This window comes from Odocoileus virginianus, chromosome 3, assembly GCF_023699985.2.
Source record: "Odocoileus virginianus isolate 20LAN1187 ecotype Illinois chromosome 3, Ovbor_1.2, whole genome shotgun sequence".
Lineage (NCBI taxonomy): Eukaryota > Metazoa > Chordata > Mammalia > Artiodactyla > Cervidae > Odocoileus > Odocoileus virginianus.
This window is the reverse complement of record NC_069676.1, coordinates 57,648,924-57,673,070: the sequence shown is the minus strand read 5'-3', so window position 1 is coordinate 57,673,070 and position 24,147 is coordinate 57,648,924. Positions and strand designations below refer to the sequence as shown.

The following is a 24,147-nucleotide window of genomic DNA, read 5'->3' as shown; positions in this document are numbered from 1 at the left end:
AGACATCATGCTGAGACGAGACGGTCATACAAGGACAGATTCTGCATGATTCCAATTAAATCAGGTCCCTGGGATGGTCAAATGCATGAGATAAGTGGGAGATGGGAACAGGGAGCTGTTGTTTAGTGAGCACAGAATTTCAGTTTTTCAAGATGGAAAGAGTTCTGGAGATTGGTTGCACAACAGTGTGAATGTACGTACCACCACCAAGCAGTATACTGAGAAATGGTTGATTTGGGGAGTTTTGTTATATGTTTCTCACCACAAGTGAAAGTAAAACAGGTGATACTTGGATGGGAGGATGGACATGTGAATGCACCTATAGTTTCACTCTCCTTCCTAGCTCAGGAATTACCAAATTGTCAGAGTTGTCAAGACCCTCAGACATGGTCCTAAGGCTTTCAATATACAGTTAAGGAAACCGAGGCTTGGAGAATGGATGGTCCCTTGGTAAGGCCAAGCTGACAGGGACTGGGCTCTCGGTGCCATGGGCATGGGGTGACACGGCCCCTCTCACCAAATCGCAGGCCACACCCACCTCCTCCTGCTGTGCAGTGGGACTGCCCAGCCCTTGTCCTCCTGGGTCGGGATGATGTCCCAGACCCACCTGGCAGACCTGGCTGACCCTTCCCCGCCTTCCCCAACCCTCCCCCCAACAGAAGCCCAAGTACCAGGTGCGCTGGAAGATCATCGAGAGCTATGAAGGCAACAGCTACACCTTCATCGACCCCACCCAGCTGCCCTACAATGAGAAGTGGGAGTTCCCCCGGAACAACCTGCAGTTTGGTGAGCCGGGGTCTCTGCACCCACCATGCCCTCCTGTCACAGGGCCGGCGTGGGTGGCGGGGAGCCTGTGGGCACTTAGAGGCCCCTCTGGCACCCCAGGACCTGAGGAGGCTGTGTGTGTGTGTGGCAGGTAAGACCCTTGGAGCTGGCGCCTTTGGGAAGGTGGTAGAGGCCACGGCTTTTGGTCTGGGCAAGGAAGATGCCGTCCTGAAGGTGGCTGTGAAGATGCTGAAGTGTGAGTGCAGGAGGGGCTCGGGGGTGGGGGAGCGGGTAGAAGGTAGTAGATACCACCAGGATGGTCTGTCCTGTGGTCACGGGGCATTGCCCGCATTTTCAGCCTGTCAGAACCTGAGATCAGGGGTGAAGCCGCTGTTTCCTTTGTGAGTGCCAGGTTCCCTCTTACTCCTGGGTGTGGAAGGGCTTCTGACTGAATCCCAAAGGGGCTGGGACGAGAGGCCACCCTGGGGTCTGGCTTGGCCACAGCTTGGCCTGCCACCCAAACCAGTTCAGTGACGGACCACCTCTCCTCTCTCTCCCAACTCCCATCTGTATGTCCTCATCTATTCTGCCTCTCTTGGCTTCTGATGATCTTGGGCGCTCTGGGTGCCCCCTGCTTTGCTCCCCGGTGTCTCCTGTGTGTGGCTCTCCATGTCCTGTCCTTTCTCTGTGGCCCCACCTCCCAGCCACGGCGCACGCTGACGAGAAGGAAGCCCTCATGTCAGAGCTGAAGATCATGAGCCACCTGGGCCAGCATGAGAACATAGTCAACCTCCTGGGAGCCTGTACCCATGGAGGTGAGGGGCCCTGGCAGGCATGCGGGGCCATGGTCTTGGGCATCTGAGGGCCCCGGGGTGGCCTCACTCCATCCATCTTCCCCTTCCCATTCCCACAAAGTAAAGGTAGGATCCCTGTCTGGGCACCCCTTGAATTCCTAAGGCCAGACGCCTGGACTGGTCAGAAGCTGCTTGGGGATGACAGGCAGTTCTGGGAGCTCTGACCGGTGGCTCTCAGACATGCGTGGACATCAGAGTCACCTGGAAAAGGAGCAAAGAATGCAGATCTTCGGACCCTGCTCCAGGGAGTCTGATGCTGTGGGTCTAGTGAAGCCCTCCAAATCTAACTTTAAGCCCCCACTCAAAGAGGCTGGGCACTCACCACAGGGCCCATAGAAGTGTCCCAGGAACCAATGGGATTCAGTCTGCCCCATCCTATTCTCCTATAGCAGCTATGACTTATACGGAACTGCCTTAGTTTTCCTTGGAAGAAAGAATTCTTCAGCTAGTTTTTTGGGGGTCCCTCTGCTCTAGACAGATGTGGTCACCAAGGCCCAGAAAGCATGGAGGGCTGCTTACAGTCAGGCAGGATTAGAATCCGGGGCTTCAGAGTCACAGTCCAGGTTCTTATCGCCCTTTCCCCACATCCTTGTCCAGGTGGGGTGGTGGATTGAGGGCGCACTGACCCCACTCTCTTGGCTGCTCTAGGCCCTGTCCTGGTCATCACTGAGTACTGTTGCTATGGTGACCTGCTCAACTTTCTGCGAAGGAAGGCTGAGGCCATGCTGGGACCCAGCCTGAGTCCAGGCCAGGACCCCGAGGCAGGCACTGGCTACAAGAACATCCACTTGGAAAAGAAATACATCCGCAGGTAGTATCCTGGCAAAGGCCAGGACTGGGAGGTGGGGCCCCGTGTCTGTTCCCAAAGTCAGCTCAGGGTTTGGGTGGCTGTGTGGTCTTCACCTTCCCATTCGTGCTGTGGGGAGTAGCTACCCGTATTATATGGGCACTTTTGTTTGTTTCCTACTTATTCCCATCACCCAAGGAATATTTGAGCCCCTACTCAAATATTCTGGGAGTATAACGAGCAGAGATAGGCAGCTCACAGTCTGGTGGAGTCAGGCGTTAATGGATGATTTTATTGTGTGTATAAGATCCATTCGGGGCCCTAGCTAGACACAGGCAAGTCTTGGGGATAATGGCCCTATTTCTCCCATAGCATGTGCTATGAGGCCTGGAGGGCACCCATCCCAATTTTGAGCAGCCATGGGAAAGTGGGATGGAACCTGTTCCTTGTTGGATGACGGGGCAAAATAGCATAGCTGTGGCCAGGTCCTTGGTCCATTTGGGCCTCAGTTTCCCCAACAAGCCATCCAGGCAGAACCTCTCAGTCTTTCTGCTCTCACTGTAATGCTGTGATTCCTGGAAGCCACACAGAGGCAGATGGACAGGGCCACATGGGGAACCACAGAGAGGAAGTGGCCGGCTTCGTGTCATACACGAGGCAGAGGCAGAGGCGGGGCCTGGTTAGACCCTGCTGCTGCCTCCTTGCCCAGTGCTCACCTAAGCCATGCCGCTCTCCTCAAAGTGTTGGACTCAGGGCCTGTGAGGCCTCGGGGCCAGGCTACTGCGAGCTGCAGCAGGATCAGAAGGGTATACACTGGGCTCCTATCCTACCACTGTCAGCTACCCGGTCTGGAAGGCAGAAGGGGAAGGAGACCATGTCACTCTATCCAGTGACCTCAAGCAAGGGGGCTGGCAGGATATGCTTCCTCTTCGGAGTCTCTGACACCCTTTGGAGAGGGTGGCTCATACTGGGCCTCATGCTGGGAACTCAGGGCAGATCAACTCAAAATGAGAACAGAAATCAAGTGTTAGCTTCCATATTCACGATTTCAAGGGCAAATGGCATGTGACCCAATCTTGCTAATAGTATAGTTTCCAGACCAAGAGAGAGGATGGTTTTTCGATGGTCAGACTACAAATAAAACACTGGATTGTTTTCCTAGGAACACTAGAGTAAGGACATCATCACGGTATACACCTCTGTCACAGAAGGGGGCAGGAGGTGAGAGGTCCAGGCTCCTATCTGGTTGGAATATTAGAAGCAGTGGTGTTTCACAATCTTAGAAAGTGGAAAAAGTGTCACTCAGTCATGTCCGACTCTGCGACCCCATGGACCATAACCTACCAGGCTCCTCTGTCCATGGGATTTTCCAGGCAAGAGTACTGGGTTGCCATTTCCTTCTCCAGGGGATCTTCCCGACCCAGGGACTGAACCCAGGTCTTCTGCATTACAGGCAGACGCTTTACCGTCTGAGCCACCAGGGAAGCCTATCTCAACATTAACAGCTACCCAAAGCACAAGCTCATAGTCTTCTGAGAGCTGTTAGGAATGTACCAACTCAGGCACCTCCAGACTTGCAGAGTCAGAATCTGCATTCAAATAAGATTCTCCAGGTGATTCACATGCACATGAATTAGTTTAAGCAGCTCTAGATCAGGCCTCCACTCTGGCTGCACACCAGAATTGCCTAGAGAAACTGGTGAGTGGGAATGACTAAGTTTTGTCCCTAGTTTCCAAAGTCTTTAGTCTGTGTGTGGGGTGGGGGCGGGGGGGGGGGGGTGGTCTGAGTATCTGCAGCTTCCCAGGGTGAAGCCAGAAGGGAGAGGCACAGTGCAGACAAGTGGACTCAAAGAAGGGGCCCTGGCATAAGCTCAAATCCCCACTGGGGCGTTCCAAGGACGAGGGAGACACTTTTCGAGGGCAGAGTAAGGACCAGGAAGAGGAACAGCCCCAGGGCAGACTAGCATTAGGAACAGTGGAGAAACTTCTAACAGGCTGAGCTGTTGAAGATGGAATAGGCTGTAAGCGCCCTTGCTGGATGGCCAAGCACGGGTCACTGATCACTCAAGAGAGAGGGTGGTTCAGAAACTGAAGTCCAAGTTGACTCAGGTCCTTTCCTCTCTGCTGAGTGGCTGGGCGAGGCCTAAGCTGGGCAGTGGGAATGATAGGCCCCTCTCCTCTGCAGGGACAGCGGCTTCTCCAGCCAGGGCGTGGACACCTACGTGGAGATGAGACCTGTGTCCACTTCTTCGTCAAATGACTCATTCTCTGAGCAAGGTGCGAGGAGGTACCCAGGGCTGAGGGAGAGGAGAGGGGCTGCTGGGTTCGAGGTGGGGCCGGGGACCGGGGGTGGCAGTCAGCGGGGCCGCCCTGATGCCTCTCCCGACTCCAGACCTGGACAAGGAGGACGGGCGGCCGCTGGAGCTGCGTGACCTGCTCCACTTCTCGAGCCAGGTGGCCCAGGGCATGGCCTTCCTTGCTTCCAAGAATGTAAGTCTCAGAAAACAGGTCCCTCTGTGTGGTCACCCAGGGGGGTGGGGGCAGCTGAACCCATGAGGCTAGATGGGTGAGGACACGGGAAAGAAAATGGAGTTTGTGAAGGGGGCCATGCTCCTCACAGCATAGACTGGGGTCTCTAGAGCTCGAATGCTGGCTCCGCCACTTGCTGTGTGGCTTTGAGCAACCACTGAACCTCTCCAAGCCTAGGTTTCTACACCTATAAAGACAGATGCAATCGCAGGATGGCATGAGGGTAAGACAGGGTTACGATGTGCGCAGATACTTAGGGGAGGGCCAGCCCTGAGGGTGGCAGCCGCTGGTCCTGTTAGCAGCTCCAGAGCTGTTTCCAGGCCCGTGCAGAACACCAAGCTTCTGAGGCGGCTCCTGATGCTCTTAGCCAGAGGGCCAGTCATGGCGGTTTCTCAACACTGCCTGTCTAACCACATGACATTTTCTCAGACTTGGGTCATGGTAGAAGGCAGGGCCTGGAGCCAGGGTATGGGACCAAAAATGATGGCCATTGCCTCATCCCCCAAGCCCTCTGGGGCCCTGGCTGCTCCTCCTGAACCCTGGGCTCAGGCAGGGAGGGGCCAAGACTGACCCTCAGCGCCTTCCCTCAGTGCATCCATCGGGACGTGGCGGCCAGAAATGTGCTGCTGACCAGCGGCCACGTGGCCAAGATTGGGGACTTCGGTCTGGCTCGGGACATCATGAATGACTCCAACTACATTGTTAAGGGCAACGTGAGTGCTGGGAGGGCTGGGCCAGGCTGGGGAGGGGTGGTGACCTGGGCCCAAGGTGACCGGGGTCTGTTCTGCCAGGCTCGCCTGCCCGTGAAGTGGATGGCGCCGGAGAGCATCTTCGACTGCGTCTACACCGTTCAGAGCGACGTGTGGTCCTATGGCATCCTGCTCTGGGAGATCTTCTCACTCGGTGAGCCGGTGGCCCGGTCAGGCTCAGCGTGGGGCTGGCTGGTGCTTGGTGACCCATGGCACCTGCACCTCCTGGAGGATGCTGGCCCAGGATGCCTGGAGGTCAGCGCAGAGCAAGGGCTGCCGAGGGTGCAGGGGCGGGGGAAGCATCTTAAAACCAAGTGTCGCAGCTCCAACGTGGGCTGAGCCCCTCTACCCTGACAGCACTCCCTCCAGGCTGTTTCCTTGCATGCTGTTTCCTCTTGTCTGAGACGTGCATGTCCCTGAAGACCGAGCACCCGTTTCTGGGGCACTAAGACAAGTACCTGGGCTCAGCCCGTCCATGTGCTCCTCCACCGACCAAAGCCTGTGCTGGAATTCCGCGGGTGTAATGAGACCTGAGCAAAGGTTTTCTACATCCTCGAAGTCTATAATTAGCAGGACACCTTTTGCAGTGCCTGGCCCGTAGTAAGCCCTTGTTAAGGGGAGCTGCTGTTCGACTACCACGTCCAGCTGGGACCCGACACCCAGCCCCGCCAAGCTGCAAGGGGGAAGGGGACGGCGGGCACTGAGCATCGTGATCTTACCTTTTGCAGGGCTCAACCCCTACCCTGGCATCCTGGTGAACAGCAAGTTCTATAAGCTGGTGAAGGACGGATACCAAATGGCTCAGCCCGCGTTTGCCCCAAAGAACATGTAAGTGAAGCACCCCGGGGTTTGGTGGAAGTGGATGGAAAGGTGTGTGGCCCATCTTTCCAGTCCAGTGTTCTAGGGCCAGGTTTCCTCTTGCCCACAATGGACTAACGCGGACCCCTTTTACCAAGTTTAGGGTTTCCACGGGTTTTCCAGGTAGCATGGAGGACATTCTCAAAGAGGGATCTTAACAGGGGCTGGCCCCAAGACGGATGATGAATGTTTTATCTGGACTCTGCTATTATGAGCCCAAGAAGGCTTTTCTCTTTGCTTCTGTCCTGGGGCCGGCCTCTTGCTCAACACAGCCACCAGCCACTGCACTCTCGTAACCGCCTCCCGACAGCCGGCCCACCACAAGCTCCTCACTGGCTCCCTGCCCTCACCACAGCCCTTCCGCAGGCCTGCTGGCCCGTCTCGCCCACTGCGTCTTTCTCCAGCCACCGTCTGCCCACAGCTGCTCCCTGCGCCACCCAGGGGCTCCCTGCCAAGGTGGATGCACGCAGCCCGCTAACCAGCTCCTCACCCACTTTAGTACTACCACCAAGCAGCCGCTTAAACCTACCTGCAGGCAGCAAGGGTGCCCCTTTGTGCCAAGAGCTTGGGCAAAGTAGCATCCCTGAGCTTAATTTTCAGGTCCATTCTGACAAAAAGCCCCCTTCCCAGGGTTACCGGAAATATTAGATAAAGCACACCAAGGACTTCACACTGGTCTTGTGCTAAGCTCACTTCTGACTCGGTTTCAGGACCTCTGCCAGGCAGGAGTGTGTATGTGTGTGTACGTATGTGTGTGCACACGTACATGGTGACTCCCAGGCCCATAAGCGGCTGTTTCCTCTCCCGTCTCAGATACAGCATCATGCAGGCCTGCTGGGCCCTGGAGCCAACTTGCAGACCCACCTTCCAGCAGATCTGCTCCCTCCTCCAGGAGCAGGTTCAGGCAGACAGGAGAGAGCCGGTGAGTGGGGTCAGGCTCACGGTGAGCGGCTTGGTTAAAGCTGAGCCTGACCTTTCGGGACTGACAGTTCCCTGGCCTCTCTGCACCCAGGATTATAGCAATTTGCCGAGCAGTGGCGGCAGCAGCAGCGAGCCGGAGGAGGAGAGCTCCAGCGAGCACCTGACCTGCTGCGAGCAGGGTGACATCGCCCAGCCCCTGCTGCAACCCAACAACTACCAGTTCTGCTGAGGAGGGGACCATAGGGAAGTGCTGCCCTCCCCGCCTCCAAGCTCGCACCTCCTCCACGGATGGGGCACCATGGGAAGAACACACAGACTCTGCCCTCCGTCTTTTTCCTCAACAGCCCGGCCCAGCTCTGAAACTCAGGAACAGGGGCTCTATAGGAGGTTGGTGAGAACCCCACTCCCAGGGCCTGGGCCATCACTGCCAGTTGGGGACTGGGGCTGAGCCCCACCCCACCCCCCCCCCCAGTTCTCAAAGCTGTGGCCTCAGCTTCACTATGCCAACTGGGAGAACACCCAGCTCACTCTTAACCTGTTCCCACTTCTGGGAACCGCCTCCCGTCCATCCCTCCTGTTTCAATGGAAATGGACTGATTTGGCGACTGAAGTTCCCAACAGCTACCCAAACACTGAGAAAGCAAGGTTCCCTGGGCCTTGGCAGAATGGAAGGGACAGCCACTGAGTGGCTCGATGAGAGCAGACAGATGCTTAGGGCTGTGCTCAGGCCCTGTGGCTCCTCTGGAGGAACCTAATTGTCCCCCTCTGCCTCTAGGCCGTCTCTCCACAGCCCCACCCCGCCCTGGGTCTGGTCCTGCTGCAATGAGCCAGGTGGCAGCTAAAAGCTTGGAGTGTTCTGTCTGGCCCCCACCATACTGAGGTGGGAGGCAGGGGACCTGTGTGGCTGGCCACACCAAGCAAGCAGCACCCGCTCCAGGTTGACTCATCATAACTAACAGTCACACTGTGGAATGTCCCCGTCAGCATTAAACTAACCCCATTAACACAGCTGGCCTCTGTGTCTCTGTGCCCCGTGCCCCCAGGGACTGCCTCCGTCCTTCCACGGTGAGTGACCCTCCCCGGCACCTCTGAGGCCCAACCACACTCTACCCCACACAATGAGACTGGAACTGACTCTTGTTGCACCCAAACCATATAATTTAATAAACTTTATTCTGGTCAGGGGAAGGGAGAGGGGGGGGAAAAGCCATCTATCCCACTCCTCTCAATAAATTAAGTAACACGGCCAGTTCCCGTGCCCTAGGCAAACCATGGGCACTTGAGCCAGTCCCGCTGTTTCCTTACGACCCAGTCTGCTTCCCCTTCACAGAAGGGAGTTTTCCTGCTGCCGCCAGGTCATGCCATGCTCACGGGCCACTTCCTCTTTAGGGGAGGAAGGAAGCTGCAGCAGCAGTGGCCAGGAGGGGCCCTCACAGCTTGAGGGAGAGCAGAGTCCTGGAAGGGAGCAGTGGCTCGCCCCCTTCCACCCGCTCAGCTGCCCCCAGGTGTGGGTGCAGAAGAACAGGAGAGAGAGGGGCAAGCCTCCTCTGGGAGCCCACAGGACCTGCAGAGCTAAGGCAGGCCCCGAGGCAAAGGCAACGGGCTGCAGGGGAGGGAAACAGCATCCCCGGCCCAGCCAGGGCCTCCACCCTGGCCCACAGGCGCCCAGGGGGAGCAGCAGTCTCCCCAGCTTCTCTCAGCCTCCCTGTCTCTCTAGTGGACACATGGTGCCACCCACTCACGTGTGCCTCTGGGTCTAGTAAGGAGCGTCCTGGTGCCTCTCCCGACCTCTGAAAGGCTGAGAACCAAGGACCCCAGGCTCCACCGAGCTCAGGAAATGGAAGCTCTTTGGTCAGTCCCAGCCTCAGAGGCTGGTCCCTGGATGGATGTGCCTCGGGCAAGGGCCTTGCTATGGCTTGAGACGTGCTTACTCTGTGGCCGTGGCCCCGTCCTCTTCCTCACCATCCTCTTCCGCCTCCGTCTTGATCTGAGCAACCCCAAGGCGGTATAGGGTGTCACGGATGACCACCTCACCAGGCTGGCAGCTCTGCACAATGTCGTGGATCTGCCGGTTGACGATCTCGCGGCTGGTGAGGAAGTCCATGAGGCGGTTGTAGAGGTAATAGTGGGTGGCATTGTCAAAGGCAATGGGCTGCTGGCGGACGCTGTTTGGTTTGCTGTCTGCAAAGGAGGCCAGGATGGCTGCATAGGGTGCCAACTCAGGACACAGGTCCAGGGAGTGGTGTCCAGCACTGGGGTCGCCAGGACTGGGCTGTGTGCCTGCATGGACGATGCGCCGTGCAGCAGTCTTGGTGACTGGGTGCTGGACAGAGTGCTCAGCCTCTGTCATGTCCACTGTATAATGCTGGTCCAGGAGTTCTGGGCAGGACACACTCTAGAAAGGAGATGAGAGGGAAGGTTAAAGTCCAAGCTGTGTGAAGGATGGCGTGAAAACTGCGGGCTCAGTCAGCTCTGTTTCAATCCTCCATTGCCACAGGGCAGGCACATCTCCTGGGGTAATCCCCCGTTCCTTCTCCCCTGGGCCTCGTGTGATACAGGGGACAGTAACAGTGGCCACCACCCAGAGCAGACTCGGGATTACCGGAACTGCTCTTACTCTGTCCGTGTCTCATCAATTCTGCCCAGGGCTGCAGGGGAGGTTCCCCCAGAGGCTCTGATGTCCTGCAACGCCCCTCACAAACTGACAGGGTGAGCAATGCCCAGGGAGTAATAAGAAAAAGGCAAGTGATGACAATGATGTCCCCTTCCTCCTACCAGTCTAATGTCTCTTTCAGCAAAGGGCATGTGCCTGTGCTAAGAACCCAAGCTTGAGACAATGCACTAAGACACAGAGGCCAGAGCTCTGCTATTAATCTGCTGTGGAACTCTCAACCAGTCCATTTCCCCTTCGTGGCCTTACTTTCCCCTTTTAATTAGAGGAAAGAAGTTGATAAGGTCAGCATTTTCTAAGCCACTGTGCCTCTAGATGACAACACAAGGAATGCCAGGCAGCAGATCCAGGCAAAGCCAAAGTAGGGCTGCTCTGGGCCTTAGTATGTTAGTGCACAGTGTCTTCGAAGGTGCCAATCTTCTAGGTTCATCTGCAAGATAATCCCTTTGACCCCCACAATACCTGTGTTTTTCACCCTGGGTACACTAAATGACATGCTATGGCCTCACACACAAGGTCAGTAGAGATTTGTGGCATAAATGCTGGTTCCAGTGTACTGAGACAAAACACTGGTGGAGAAAAAAAGATGCTGGATGGGTCACAGAAGACCTGCCCGAAGAACCAGGGAGTAAGACACGGTCAGCCTCGTGGGATCCCAGTTTCTCAGAAGGGAACGTACCACTGGCGGCTCCGTGGGGCTAGAGAAACAGCCCTGATTCCTCCCCCACATCTGGTTGGTCAGCTCCGGGTAGCAGAGGTCAGCACACAGGGCCACAGGTGTGGCCATGTCAACCACGTACACAGGAGGCCAATGGCGGGAAGAGACAAGCAGATCCACGTGGTCGAGGGCACTCTCGCCCCGCACAAGATACTTGGAGCCGCAGACCACCTGGTGGCGACGGAGGATGTAGCACAGGGTGAGGAAGGCAATCTGCAGAGATGGGTCCACTCACTTCCTCCCAGGATGGTGAACAATCAGGTTTCATGACTGAAGTCCTGCTATCCTACAGGAGCCTCATGCTCCTGTCCCTAAGTGAGGTCGCCAGTTCACTCCCACATGGGAGAAGAGCACCCAAGCCTCAAATGAGGCTGAAACACACCCCCCACCTCCCCAAGGCACTGGCTCCAAGCCCCCCTCAACATCGCACCCCTAAACCCCATCTAGCCCGATGGTTCCCAAGCTGCATGGTGCCTGCAGCTCAGAGATGGTTAGAAGCCAAAGTCTCCCTCCGAATCCACAGAATCAGCCTCTGGGGGTGGAGTCTGAACACCTGCATTGCAAGCAGCCCCCTACCAGACCTTGAGGGAGCCGTCCAGATGGGAACCTCTGGTGAAGGCTACACCTCCCCCAGCAGGATTCCCCAAATGCCAGGCTACTGCGGGGCAGCTCTGTCTACTTTCTGTCCACCGTGTCCAATTCTGCCTCTACCTCCTTCCTCCACAGCAGTGCTGGCTATTGCCTCCAGGTACTATTGCTGCCCTCTCACAGCCCCAAAATCTATAGCGCTCACACCCCTCTGAGTCCTCCTCATGAGATGGATGCCAGTCACATAACACGATGCTCAGAGAAGGCTCTGACTTGTCAGGGGTTATAAAAAAGGGCTGATGACCTGACTCCCTTTTGGTGGCCAGTCCCCTGCCCACTCTGAGCTGAAGGCTTTGTGAAACTGTCTTCCCCATTTAGCACTTACTTTTTCAGGAGGTTTCCTATCCTGGCATCTCCTTGGTTTGGGATGAATGGCACAACCTTCCCAGAGCTATCCTGGCAGCCACATACCCTAGGCCCACTCTCTAAAGACCTAAGGAGTGATCTTCTGAGAACCCAAATCAGACCATTTCCCATTCAAACCATCCAAAGGGCCCCTCACCACTCTTGGAAGAAATCCAAACTGTTCCTCTGGCCCACAAAGTGCTACATGATCTGGCCTCCAGAGACCCCTCCCACCCCTCTCCGCCGCTCACTAGGCTCCCCTCTCAGGACAGTGGTCACACCCCTTCCCCAGATCACATGGGGCTCTCGGCCTCCTCTGGCTGCCCCGCATCTCTGATCCTTGTCTAGTTCCTGCAGAGCCGTTGCCACGAGCCATGAAAAAGTTGCTGAGTCGTGTCCAATTCTTTGCAACCCTATGGACTGTATAGTCCATGGGATTCTCTAGGCCAGAATACTGGAGTGGGTAGCCTTTCCCTTCTCCAGGGGATATTCCCAACCCAGAGACTGAACCCAGGCCTCCCGCATTGCAGGCAGATTCTTTACCAGCTGTTGACACAGTCATGGCGACTTTATTTCTCAATACGAGAGCACTGAGGAGTGATGTCTTTGCTGCTCACCCTCGTACTCTCCACCACTGATGCAGAGGCCAGCACACAAAGAGGCGTTTACTACTCACTGGTGATGACCGGAAGGAGCTGTTCCACAGTGGCCCAGCGACCTGAGTGCCAGCTCCTCTGTGTGGGTAAACTGATATTCACCCCGAGTTCCTCGTCATCCTCTTACCTGGTGGGGGCACACCTTGTAGACTTTGCCCCCTGTGAGATGAGGTGGGGGCTGTCGAGCTCTGGCTCCATTCTGAACAGATTCGTAGAGGGCCAACAAGGAGAAGCAGAGCTGCTCCTAAGCAGAAGGACAAGGTTAATTGGTGGTAAATGCTCAGGGGCCAGGATTGGTCCACAGCAACTAATGCTTGCTCGGGGCGAATGAATCAACTGGTAAGGCCAGAACAGGCCTTGAAGCCTCACCAGCCCAACGTCCTGTACCTAAAGGTATGGATAGGAACACCGAGGCCCTGAAAGGACCAGGTCACAGAGACAGCAACACTGCTCAAGCTGCCAGGCTCTGAGGCCTGGGTTCTCCTACTACTTTTAACATGGCAGAGAAGGGATCAAAGAGGAGCCAACATTTGGATCTGAACTTAGCACATAGGATTTTTAAGCGTGAAATACATAATATATGGGTACAATATGCATACACGCATACTCACTCTATGAATGCTACAGCACTTCTTTTCTAAGAGCCTAGAGAGGTGATAACCAGACACTGCAAACATCATGAGGCTGGTATTTTGGTTGTTGCCACTTTGCAAATGAGGAAAATGAGGCTCAGTTTATCCAAGGTCACACACAGTCAGCGGGAGAGCCTGGATTCTTGAATCCGAGTATGGACCCACTACCTTCAACAGAGGAACTGCCTGGATGCAAAGGCCTCACATCCAAGGCCTGACCTGGCTGCTGGCTATCTCCCAGGCTCCCCTGCCCGCCAGCACCCTCTGCCCCAAACAAGTACCCAGTCACGGGGATCTGTATCCCTGGCCAGAAAAATTGCCCACCAGAAAGTCCCTGTCCCCAGCACCGCCCTGAGACCCACCTTGGAGTCTTCTGCCCCAAAGGGGATGCCACACTGCCTCAGGAGGCACTGCAGCTCCTCCTCGCTGTAGGAGCCGATCTCCTCAAGCTTACACGCGCCCTCCTGGAGCAGGCGCACCAAGGCACTGCCGTTGCCTGCAAGAGATGACCAGCTGATGGGAGGCGCTGCCGCAGGCACCAAACACCCTAAGAAGTCCCTCACACGTGCGGATGGACAAGCGAGGGGCCCAGTTCACACTCCAGCAGGCTCTGCCCCAAGCAATGCCTGGCGGCTGAGAGAGGGGAACTCAAGGCAGGCCTTAGGGTGTTCTACAGACACATGAGGTCTCGGAACTGGCCTTCTGCTTGTGAAGGTCTAGGGGAGATACCCAGCAGAGCACTGGTGCAGAGAGCACCCAAAACGGGTTGGCTTTTAACCTTTTAAGGTTTTTCAAAACCATGATCGCAGATGCTTACCACACCGCAGCAGCTCTCATTTTAAAAATACTCTTGATATGCTACATTCCTGAACCTGCTGATCAACAGAACTATGTGGGGGCCTTACTTATAAAGTCAATTTAGCAGGCCATAGTAGAGTTGGACACGACTGAAGTGACTTAGCAGCAGCAGCAGCCAGGATTTAAAAAATGAAATAAAATAGCATTTGTTAAGGAGAAGGACAGTTTTATGAAAGTTGTTACTTACAGACACATACGCATGTGCTACTTAAATGAGCAGCACACTGGGTAACAATGTAGAACCTACTGCTTACTGTGAGTCGCAGTTAAACAAGAAATTCAGCTAACAGCTCACTTAACCATCACAACAACTTAGGTGGTGGGTAGCAGTGTCATGCCCCTCTGTAAACAACACAACAGAAGATAGGGCAATGAAGAGATGTGGCAGAGGCCACATGGCTACTAAGTGGCACAGCTAGGAATCAAACTCAGGTTGTCGGAAACCAACATTCTCAAAGGAGCACCTGAGGGCTTCTCAACATATAAGCACAGAGCACCTGCAAAACCACCTGAAAGACCTGCTGAGCAAGCCTGCCTGCCTTACATCTGTCTGTGAGAATCTCTGGGCTGGAGCCCTGTCACCAGCGTTTTTCACAGGGTTCCCACTGTTCAGTGCAGGGCATGCCAGAAGCCTGACAAGTTCTGTGGGTCGGTCCTAGACAATGTGGCTGACAGCTCTTCAAAACTCTGACTCTCCAGGGGATTTTGTCACAATCTTTCCAGAAAGCTCCCTGGGTGGCCTTGGCCCCCTCTTTACCACTCATGTTGTCTGGCTACAAACAATGTTCCAGACTCCACAGGACCGTGCCCTGACCCCAGTCATCAGCAGGTGGCCTCACCAGGTACTGGCTGCATGTCCAGGCTCTTGTCTTTCTCGGTGTTGACGACCACAGCTCCTCTCATGAGTGGTGGGAAGAAGGGGGCAATGACGGAGGCGTCAAACCTGGTGATGGGGATGCTGGCGGGGAAGGCCACTTGCTCAATCACCTCTGTCTCCATTGTGGCCCAGAAGTCCTCCACGTTGACCTCACTAGATGCCAGGAAGTCAGGCCAGGTGAACTAAAAGGTCAAACAGAAACAGTCAAAACACACGAGTCACAGAACATCAGCAACACAACACGTAACAGCCTACCATCTCAACATAGGCTGAGTAGGGGGAGGGAGATTGAGAGCTGTGTCTTGCTGGGATACCCCCAAATTTAACATCTCAGTGCCTCGCCTCACTGCTCCCTCCCACATCACTGTATTCCCCAAGACCTAAGTTCCTTCTGCATCTCTGTTTTTATTCCTGTCATTTTCACTGCCTCACCAGGAGAGGTCAGCTACCACAGCCTGTCATGTGCCAGACACTGGCTAATTAACTACTACTATACAAGCCAGAGGGGGCCTGAGTTAAGACCAGACCACCAGAGTGAGGGACAGAAGGAGAATGTGAACAAAGATCTAGTGCCAAACCCTTAATCCCTATGCCTGGCTTGCAGGAATCATGAGAGTAAAATTTAGCGGCACTCTGCCCACTTTAAAAGGCCCTGTTGTTTCCTCCCTCCTCACGACATGCAGTGATCTCTACGTGCAGCACATACCATCCACTGTAGACATCTAACCTTGTGCTATTCAATTCTCCTTGTGAGCCCTGTGATGCGACCCTCAAAGTAAGACCCTGATCCTAGTACCTCATCATATTCATTTGTGTTCCTCAGCAATGGTGATACCCAGGCTCCATCTCAACCTGGATGAACTAAATCCCTAAGTTTGCATTTTTAAAAGTGTCCCTAGGTGAGTGGTTCTTGAGGTGTGAGCCCTGGATCAGAGGCAGGAGTACCACATGGGAACTTGTTGAAAATGCAAATGCTTGGCCCACTCCCCATGCACTGAATCAAAAATCCTGGGGGTGGGACCAGCAAGCCTCACACCAGGAAGTTTGCAAATCGCTGTCCAATGTAATTCTTACGACCACGAAATCAGAACCACTGCTCCACATGTAGATGGTCCAGATGTTTTTCCTCTACACAGTCCCCGAGGGGAGGGGCCAACTCTACAAACTCCTCATGGACAACTGCGTATTTGTTTTATACCTTCCTGTTTTAGTTCACAGACTTTAGAACACCCCCATCCCATTCTCCTCATGTGCACTATCCAACTTTGCATCCCATACACAAAAGGGAGAAAACTAAGTCCTAGTCTCTAAACACCCAGAAACCCTGAAAAGAAGAGACATGCATATGGAAAGTGAAGTCAGCGCTACTCCATTCTATGAGGAAAGAGCTTTGATCAGGACAGGGCAGGTGCCAAGGAGGACTAGGACACATGAGCTTTGCAGGAAGCTGGGCTTCTCTCTATTCTGGAGAGCAAAAAGTCAAGCAGTCTGTCACCAGATGTGTTTCAGAAACTGGAGCTCAGGGTTCCAGGAGGTACTGGTGAATACGGCTATGCTTAAGACCTCAGACTCTACAGTTAAGGAGCAAGATCAAGGCCAGATCTCAGCACCACCCCTTCCCGGCTGGATGAGCTTGGAAGGGCTTCAGTCCCTTAATCTACAAAAATCTCACTGGGTTGAGAAGTCAGTCAGAAAGTAAAGCATTGAGTACAGTGTAAGAAACTGACATATGTAATAAAATGCTCAATAAATCGTAGCTGCATTACTATTAACATTTCCACAAGACAAGCAGATTTGAATGAGTCTGGAAAGAGCCTTTTTTGCGATAATAATACAAAAGCAGTTCATTTTACCCACAAGGGACACTCAGAAGGCTCCAGTGGTATTATGCCAATTTTCATACATCTCATTATGCACCACCCCCTTAAAAATAGAACTGTTTGATCAGTATACATACTTTTTTTTTTAATTGAGAAGAAAAAGAGGAATATGCATTAAATCACTAATACACTCAGCTGGTCAGGCCAAAACACACCAGAGCTTTTCTTGAGAGGTCCTGAACCATGCCCAGTGGAGTGAGCTACACATCTAGTGTGTAAAGACTCACATGGCAGAGTTCAGAGATGGCAAGTTTGCACCCCTGTGACTACTAGCACACTCACTGGGCACCCCAAACCTGTACAGGCAGACCAGCCCTCTCAGCATGATGACAGGGAAAGCATTCATCTGTGGGATTTTTAAAAAATATTCCCAACACTAGGTTAAAGAATTTTCTCTATCAGTCTCAATTTGCAGCAAGTTTTTATCATAAATGGGTGTTGAATAAAACTGAAAGCCTTTTTAAGACATCCAGTGAAATAATCATATGAGTTTTCTCCTCTAAACTGTTAAGTATTCAACTATATTAGTATATTTTCTAATGTTGACATAATCCTCCTTTCCTGGGATAAACTTAAGTCATGAGTTTACATGTTGTTAGATTTGTACTCATTACTAATTATTAGATTTGCTATTATCTTATTCAGGACTTTGGTATCGATATTCATGTGTACCATCAGCCCAAATTTTCATCTGATATTAAATATTTGGTTTTGTTTTCAGTTATATGGCCTTATGTCTTACCAAAGTAAATCTACTTTTGCAATTCTTCTATGACTAGAATCTTATTTCTTGGATATTTGTTAAAATTAATATATTAAGCCATTTGAATTTGTTGTTACCTCTGTGTGACATTTTTCAGTTAAGAACCTAAGTCAGGTCTTCCCTAGTGGCTCAGTGGTAAAAACTCTGCCTGCCTGCCAACGCAGGGGAGACAGGTTCGATCTATGATCTGGGAAGATTCCACAGGCTGCAGAGTAACTAAGCCCGTGTGCCACACTATGGAGCCCGTGCTCTCGAGCCCGGGAGCTGCAACCACTGAGCTCCCGTGCCTCAGAGGCTGTGCTCTGCAACAAGACGTGTGACCTGTCCTCAGTCACTCAGTCATGTCCGACTCATTGCAACCCCATGAGCTGTAGTCCATTAGGCTCCTCTGTCCATGGGACTGACTGGGCAAGAATACTGGAGTGGGTTGCCACTTCCTTCTCCACCCAGGAACTGAACTGGCATCTCCCAAGTCTCCTGCATTGCAGGTAGATTCTTTACCACTAGCCACCGGGGAAGCGCACAAGAGAAGTCCCTGCACCACAACCTAAACAGCAGCCCCTGCCACCGCAACCAGAGAAAGAGCCTGCACAGTAACAAAGACCTCGCACAGCCAACAACACACATACACAATTATGCATACATATATTCAGAGCAGGCCACTCCTTCTCAAAACCCTTCGCTGGCTCTCCATTTCACTCAGCAAAAGTCCTTACAACAGCCTGGGCTACCCAAAGCCTCTTAAATCTCACATATCCTACCACTCTCTCCCCTGCTCACAAAGAGCCAGCCACATCGGCCTCCTTCCTCAACCATGCCCAGCAAGCCCGCTTCCGACTCCACTCCTGCTGCTCCCTCTGCCTGGAAGTTTCCCCTGCTGAAATCTACATGGGCTTCAGAGCTCTATTCTGATGCCCCTCTGTCAGAGAGGACTTCCCCAACCACCCTCTATAAAGCAAGAATCCCTTCTTCCTGCCACACTGCTCTCACCTCCTACTGTGCCTTATTGTTACTGTGTTACTTTTAATGAATATGTATATTAATAATATATCAATATAATATATACAATTATTAATGTTTGTTTCCTATCTGTTTCCTCAAATCAGAAAGTGAGCTCCATAAGCACCGAAACGCCACGGGTTTAACTGCCATTTCCCAAATGTCTAAAAAGTGCACCTGCTGCTGCTGCTAAGTCGCTTCAGTCGTGTCCGGCTCTGTGTGACTCCATAGATGGCAGTCCCCAGGCTCCCCCCTCCCTGGGATTCTCCAGGCAAGAAACACTGAAGTGGGTTGCCATTTCCTTCTCCAATGCATGAAAGTGAAAAGTGAAAGTGAAGTTGCTCAGTTGTGTCCAAATTTCAGCAACCCCATGGACTGCAGCCCACCAGGCTCCTCCGTCCACGGGACTTTCCAGGCAAGAGTACTGGAGTGGGTTGCCAATGCCTTCTCCAAAAAAGTGCACCTAGCTCATGTTTAATAAATTAGTTGAATAAGTAACAAATGCCCCCATTTCCATCCAGCCTTCCTTAGATGAAAACCTGGGCAGTGGTGGGAAAAGGTTCCTCGCCTTACTCGGGAAAGAATCAGAGCCATCTGCTCCTGGGACCTCATGCAGGAAGGTGGCTGCCAGTGTGAGGAGACGTCTAAAAGTGACCTGTGGTGACCAAGAGGCACTTACCTCCACACTCTTTAGTGCCAGCACATTGTTTTCACTCCTCTGGGCAACTTCCACTTTGGGGGCCACCCCACAGATGCCACAGATCATGTCATTGTAGTCTCGGACAGTGAGGCACTCGAAAGCCCAGTAGCCATTGCACAGCAGCTCCTGCAACTGGCTCAGCTCCTCCGAGGTAAGAGTCTTCTCTGGAAGGAAAGCAAGAGCTCTGAGAAGTTCACAGAAAAAGATCTGGAGGCCACGGATGATGAACAATGGCCAGGAAGAATAACAATTCTGTAAGAATGCTTCCCTCCTAAGAACATCTAAGAGTTTTAACCACCGGAGGGTCAAGCACCTGGGCTTTTAGGTGTTCAGGTAGCAACTCAAAGGGCAACTGCCATCAGAGTACTGATGGGTGTACCCAGCAACCACTGGGACCCAGACGCTGTGCTGAGAGCTTTGAAAACATTCTCTCATTTAACTCACATCCTTAAGGAACCAAGAGCTGTTACTATCTTCACCGTGTAACTTAAAAAACTGAGATATAAAGAATAACTTACTGAAACCCACAATGCCACTAAGTAGCAGAGGCCAGAGTCAAACACAGACCCTAGGACCTTGGCTCTACTCCATCTGACCTCATAGCAAGGAAGGGACAGGGAGCTGGATTCTATAGGAATGAATGGAAAAGCGTAAATAGAAAGAAATAAGGGAAGCAAGGGGAAAAATCATTTCAATAATAAAGAGTATGGTGCCCATGCTTAGGTCTCAGTGTGAGCTTTGGAAATGGGGGAAGATCTCCAGAAGCTGTGTATTCAGAGTGAACTTGATTAGCATGTACTAAGGCCAAGTCTACCTATGACCAAAGAATGAGCTTCTATAAAGTCCATTCGATCTTGTGTTGAAGACTGCTGGACCCGTGGAAAGACTCAAGTTTTCCAAAGTTAGTTTAGCATTTGTAAAACTCAAAAGGAGGAGTGTGTTAGGAAGCCAATGTCTCCTTTTCAAAATATCAGACTCTCCTCCAGGTAATTTTTTCAACAAAAGTCCATCACTTAAAATCCCCAGGGAGCCTAGGACTAACCTTGGAAAAAGGGAGGAAGCCAACCTTTACCTGTCTGCTCCTGCACTGACTTCAGGAGAGTGCTGATGGACACTCTGGGGTCCTCCCCCAGCTTGATCTGGTTTCGGATTGCAAACAGCAAGTCCAGGCTCACTAGTAGCTTATTTCCCACATTAAAGAGACCTGCAGATTAAAAAGTGACAACAGAGAAATTCACTGTTAACAGCATCCATGATGGCAAAACACTGGATACTAACTAGGTGCCCATCAATGGGGAACATTAAAAAAATAAACCATGGTACATTCATATAATGCAAAACTAGAGGTCACCTGCAAGTTGGTAACCTACAAGCATCTGTGAAGGAAACTGTTTAACTGGATTCCATTGTACCCAGACCACAGAGCAGCCTTCGCAGCATGCAGGAGTTGCTCAAAAAAATTGTATGGAAGATGGCAGAGTAGAAGACGTGGGCTCACCTCTTCTTATGAAGACACCAAAATCCCAACTAACTGCCAAAAAAACATCAACAAAGAAATGTTGAAACCTACCAAAAAAGATATCCAACATCCAAAGACAAAGCAGACACAACAAGATGGCAGAGGGGAGCAACTACTATAAAATCAAATCCCAAACCCATCAGGTCGACCCACAAACTGGAAAATAACTGTATCACAGAGGTTCTCCCACAGGAATGAAAGTACTGAGCCCCACGTCAGGTTCCCCAGCCTGGAGGTCTGGCAATGGGAGGAGCAGCCCCAGGAGCACCTGGCTTTGAAGGTAGTGGGGACTGATGGCAGGAATTCCACAGGAGTGGGGCAACAGAAACTATTCTTATAGGGTTCACACGAGGTCCTGTGTGCATCAGGGCCAAGGGGAAAAGTAGTGACCTTGTCAGATCCTAGAGGGGCTTCCCTGGTGGCTCAGACAGTAAAGAATCTGACTGCAACGCTAGAGACCCAGGTTTGATCCCTGGGTCGGGAAGATCCCCTAGAGAAGGGAATGGCTACCCACTCCAATATTCTTACCTGACAAAATCCCCTGGACAGAGCCGCCTGGCGACCTACAGTCAAGGCTGTGTATTGTCACCCTGCTTATTTAACTTATACGCAGAGTGCATCATACGTATGTACTCTGCCCAGCCTGAAATGTTGGTCTGGATGAAGCACAGGCTGGAATCAAGCTTGCTGGGAGAAACATCAATAACCTCAGATATGTAGATGATACCACTCTTATGGCAGAAAGCGAAGAGGAACTAAAGAGTCTCTTGATGAAAGTGAAAGAGGAGAGTGAAAAAGCTGGCTTAAAACTCAACATTCAGAAACAAAGATCATGGCATCTGGGTCCATCATTTCATGGCAAACAGATGGGGAAAAGTAGAAACAGCAACATATTTCATTTTTGTGGGCTCCAGAATCACTGTGGATGGTGATGGCAGGCACAAAATTAAACGATGCTTGCTCCTTAGGAGAAAAGTGTCAAACCTAGACAGCATATTAAAAAGCAGACACATCACTTTGCCAACAAAGGTTCCTATAGTCAAAGCTATGGTTTTTCCAGTAGTCATGTATGGATGTGAGAGTTGGACTATAAAGAAAGCTGAGTGCTGAAGAACTGAAGCTTTCAAACTGTGGTGCTGGAGAAGACTCCTGAGAGAGTCCCCTGGACAGCAAGGAGATCAAACCAGTCAATCCTAAAGTCCTGATACTCACTGGAAGGACTAATGCTGAAGCTGAAGCTCCAATACTTTGGCCACCTGATGCAAAGAGCTGACACAATAGAGCTGACCCTGATGCTGGGAAAGATTGAGGGCAGGAGAAGGGTGTGACAGAGGATGAGATGGATGGATGGCATCACTGACTCAATGGACTTGAGTTTGAGCAAACTCAGGGAGATAGTGAAGGACACAGAAGTCTGTGGTGCTGCATTTCATGCAGGTCACAGAGAGTCAAGACAGAACTTAGCAACTAAACAACAACATGACCCAGCAGTCCCAGTCCCAGGCATGTTGTTGTAGCGAAGAGGCTCTTTAGTTCCTCTTCACTTTCTGCCATAAGGGTGGTGTCATTTGTGTATCTGACATTATTGCTATTTTTCCCATCAATCTTGATCCCAGCTTGTGATTCATCCAGCCCAGCATTTCACATAATATACTCTGCATGTAAGTTCAACAACAACAATATACCTAGGCACACACTTGGGAGAAAACCATGGTTCAAAAGGATATGTGCACTCCAACGTTCACTGCAGCACTGTTTACAACAGCCAAGACATGGAAGCAACCTAAATGTACATCAACAGATGAGTGAAGACGATGTGGTACATATATACAATGGAATACTACTAAGCCATTGAAAAGAATGAACTAGGACTTTCTTGGTGGTCCAGTGGGTGAAAATTTGCTTGTCAATACCGGAGACACAAGTTTAATCTCTGGTCTGAGAAGATTCCACATGCCACAGGGCAACTAAGCCCTCGTGCCACAACTACCGAAGCTTGCGTGCCCCAGAGCCCATGCCCCACAACAAGAGAAGCCACCATGAGGAGACGCCTGAGCACAACCAAGAGTGCCACCACTCACTGCAACTAGAGAAAGCCCACGTGCAGCGACAAAGACCAGTGTGGCCAAAAAAACCCAAAAAACCCCCCCAAAATATGCCATTTGCAGCAACATGGATGGACCTGAAGATTATCATGTGTGTGAAGGAAGCCAGACAAAAAAAGGTAAATGTCAAGATAGTGCTTATATGTGGAATAAAAAAAAAATGTTAAAAATGAACTTATTAATAATACAAAACAGAAACAGACTTGGAGACTTAGAAAACAAACTTATGGTTATTACCAAAGAGGAAAGAAGTGAGGGGAGGGATAAAGAGGGAATTTTGGATTGACAAATACACACCACTATATTTAAAATACATAACCGGGACTTCCCTGGTGGTCCAGTGGTTAAGAATCTGCCTTGCAGTGCTGGGGCCATGAGTTCAATCCCTGGTTGGGGAAGTAGGATCCAACATGGCATGTAATAACTAAGCCCACGTGCCACACTACAGAGAGCCCACATGCCACAACCACTGAACTCTGTGCCACGACTGGAGTCCACACACCACAGTGAAAGATCCCACCTACAACAATGAAGACGCCACAGGCCACAAGCAAGACTCAACGCAGCCAAGAAATAAACATTTTTGAAAAAAATACAATAGATAACCAATATGCACCTACTGACAGCACAGGGAACTCTGCTCAATATTCATGATAACCTAAATGGAAGAAGAACTGATACATGCATATGCGTAACTGAATCACGCTGCTGTACACCCGGGACTAACACAACATTTTAAATCACCTATTTGCTGCTGTTTAGTTGCTGAGCCAAGCCCGACTCTCCCGCCCCATAGTCCATAGCCTGCCAGGCTCCTCTGCCCATGGGATTTCCCAGGCGAGAATACTGGAGTGGGTTGCCATTTCCTTCTCCAGACAATCTTCCAGACCCAGGTATGGAACCTGTGCCCCCTGCATTGGCAAACTGTATTCCAATATAAAATAAAAATTAAAAATAAACAAACAAGAAATCTTTAAGAATAAAGTAAGTCTAAATGCTATGACATGAAGTTTTCCACAATACATTGTTATGTGAAAAGAACTAATAAAATACATATCACAGGGTTTTTTCCTTTTTAATAAAAAATGAAATATCACCTTACCACCCAATTCAGTCCTTATCACCAAAAGAATTACCATTCTTCCACCTCTCACAGTTATACCATGAGGAAAGGCCAGGAGCATCCTTTAGCCCAGGGATGTACAGGGAATATAAAAAAGCCTAATAACATCACCCCTATGTCAAATCCTGGGATCAAAGACCCAGAAGAATTTAAATGCAGCTAATTTAAAATGAATAAAAGAGGGTGGTTT

At 51.5% G+C, this 24,147-nt stretch overlaps 2 protein-coding genes across 4 annotated transcripts in view; one reads left to right on the top strand and one right to left on the bottom strand.

Annotated features, from left to right (window-relative positions):
* Positions 1–8,471, top strand: part of CSF1R (colony stimulating factor 1 receptor) — a 33,014-nt gene extending 24,543 nt beyond the window's left edge. The window contains exons 11-21 of the mRNA XM_070465635.1: positions 660–786; positions 917–1,021; positions 1,470–1,580; positions 2,268–2,430; positions 4,592–4,683; positions 4,799–4,896; positions 5,526–5,648; positions 5,727–5,838; positions 6,413–6,512; positions 7,356–7,464; positions 7,555–8,471. Coding sequence (XP_070321736.1) covers positions 660–786; positions 917–1,021; positions 1,470–1,580; positions 2,268–2,430; positions 4,592–4,683; positions 4,799–4,896; positions 5,526–5,648; positions 5,727–5,838; positions 6,413–6,512; positions 7,356–7,464; positions 7,555–7,692 — 1,278 coding nt within the window. The 3' untranslated portion in view covers positions 7,693–8,471. The remainder of the gene's footprint in view (positions 1–659; positions 787–916; positions 1,022–1,469; positions 1,581–2,267; positions 2,431–4,591; positions 4,684–4,798; positions 4,897–5,525; positions 5,649–5,726; positions 5,839–6,412; positions 6,513–7,355; positions 7,465–7,554) is intronic.
* Positions 8,472–8,600: 129 nt separating this feature from the next.
* HMGXB3 (HMG-box containing 3) overlaps positions 8,601–24,147 on the bottom strand; it is a 63,779-nt gene continuing 48,232 nt past the window's right edge. For all 3 annotated transcript variants that reach the window (XM_020885366.2, XM_070465633.1, XM_070465634.1), the window contains 7 exons: positions 20,283–20,414; positions 19,190–19,374; positions 14,831–15,050; positions 13,496–13,629; positions 12,629–12,745; positions 10,814–11,023; positions 8,601–9,858 (listed from right to left, as the gene is read on the bottom strand). In XM_020885366.2, coding sequence (XP_020741025.2) covers positions 9,391–9,858; positions 10,814–11,023; positions 12,629–12,745; positions 13,496–13,629; positions 14,831–15,050; positions 19,190–19,374; positions 20,283–20,414 — 1,466 coding nt within the window. In that variant the 3' untranslated portion in view covers positions 8,601–9,390. The remainder of the gene's footprint in view (positions 9,859–10,813; positions 11,024–12,628; positions 12,746–13,495; positions 13,630–14,830; positions 15,051–19,189; positions 19,375–20,282; positions 20,415–24,147) is intronic.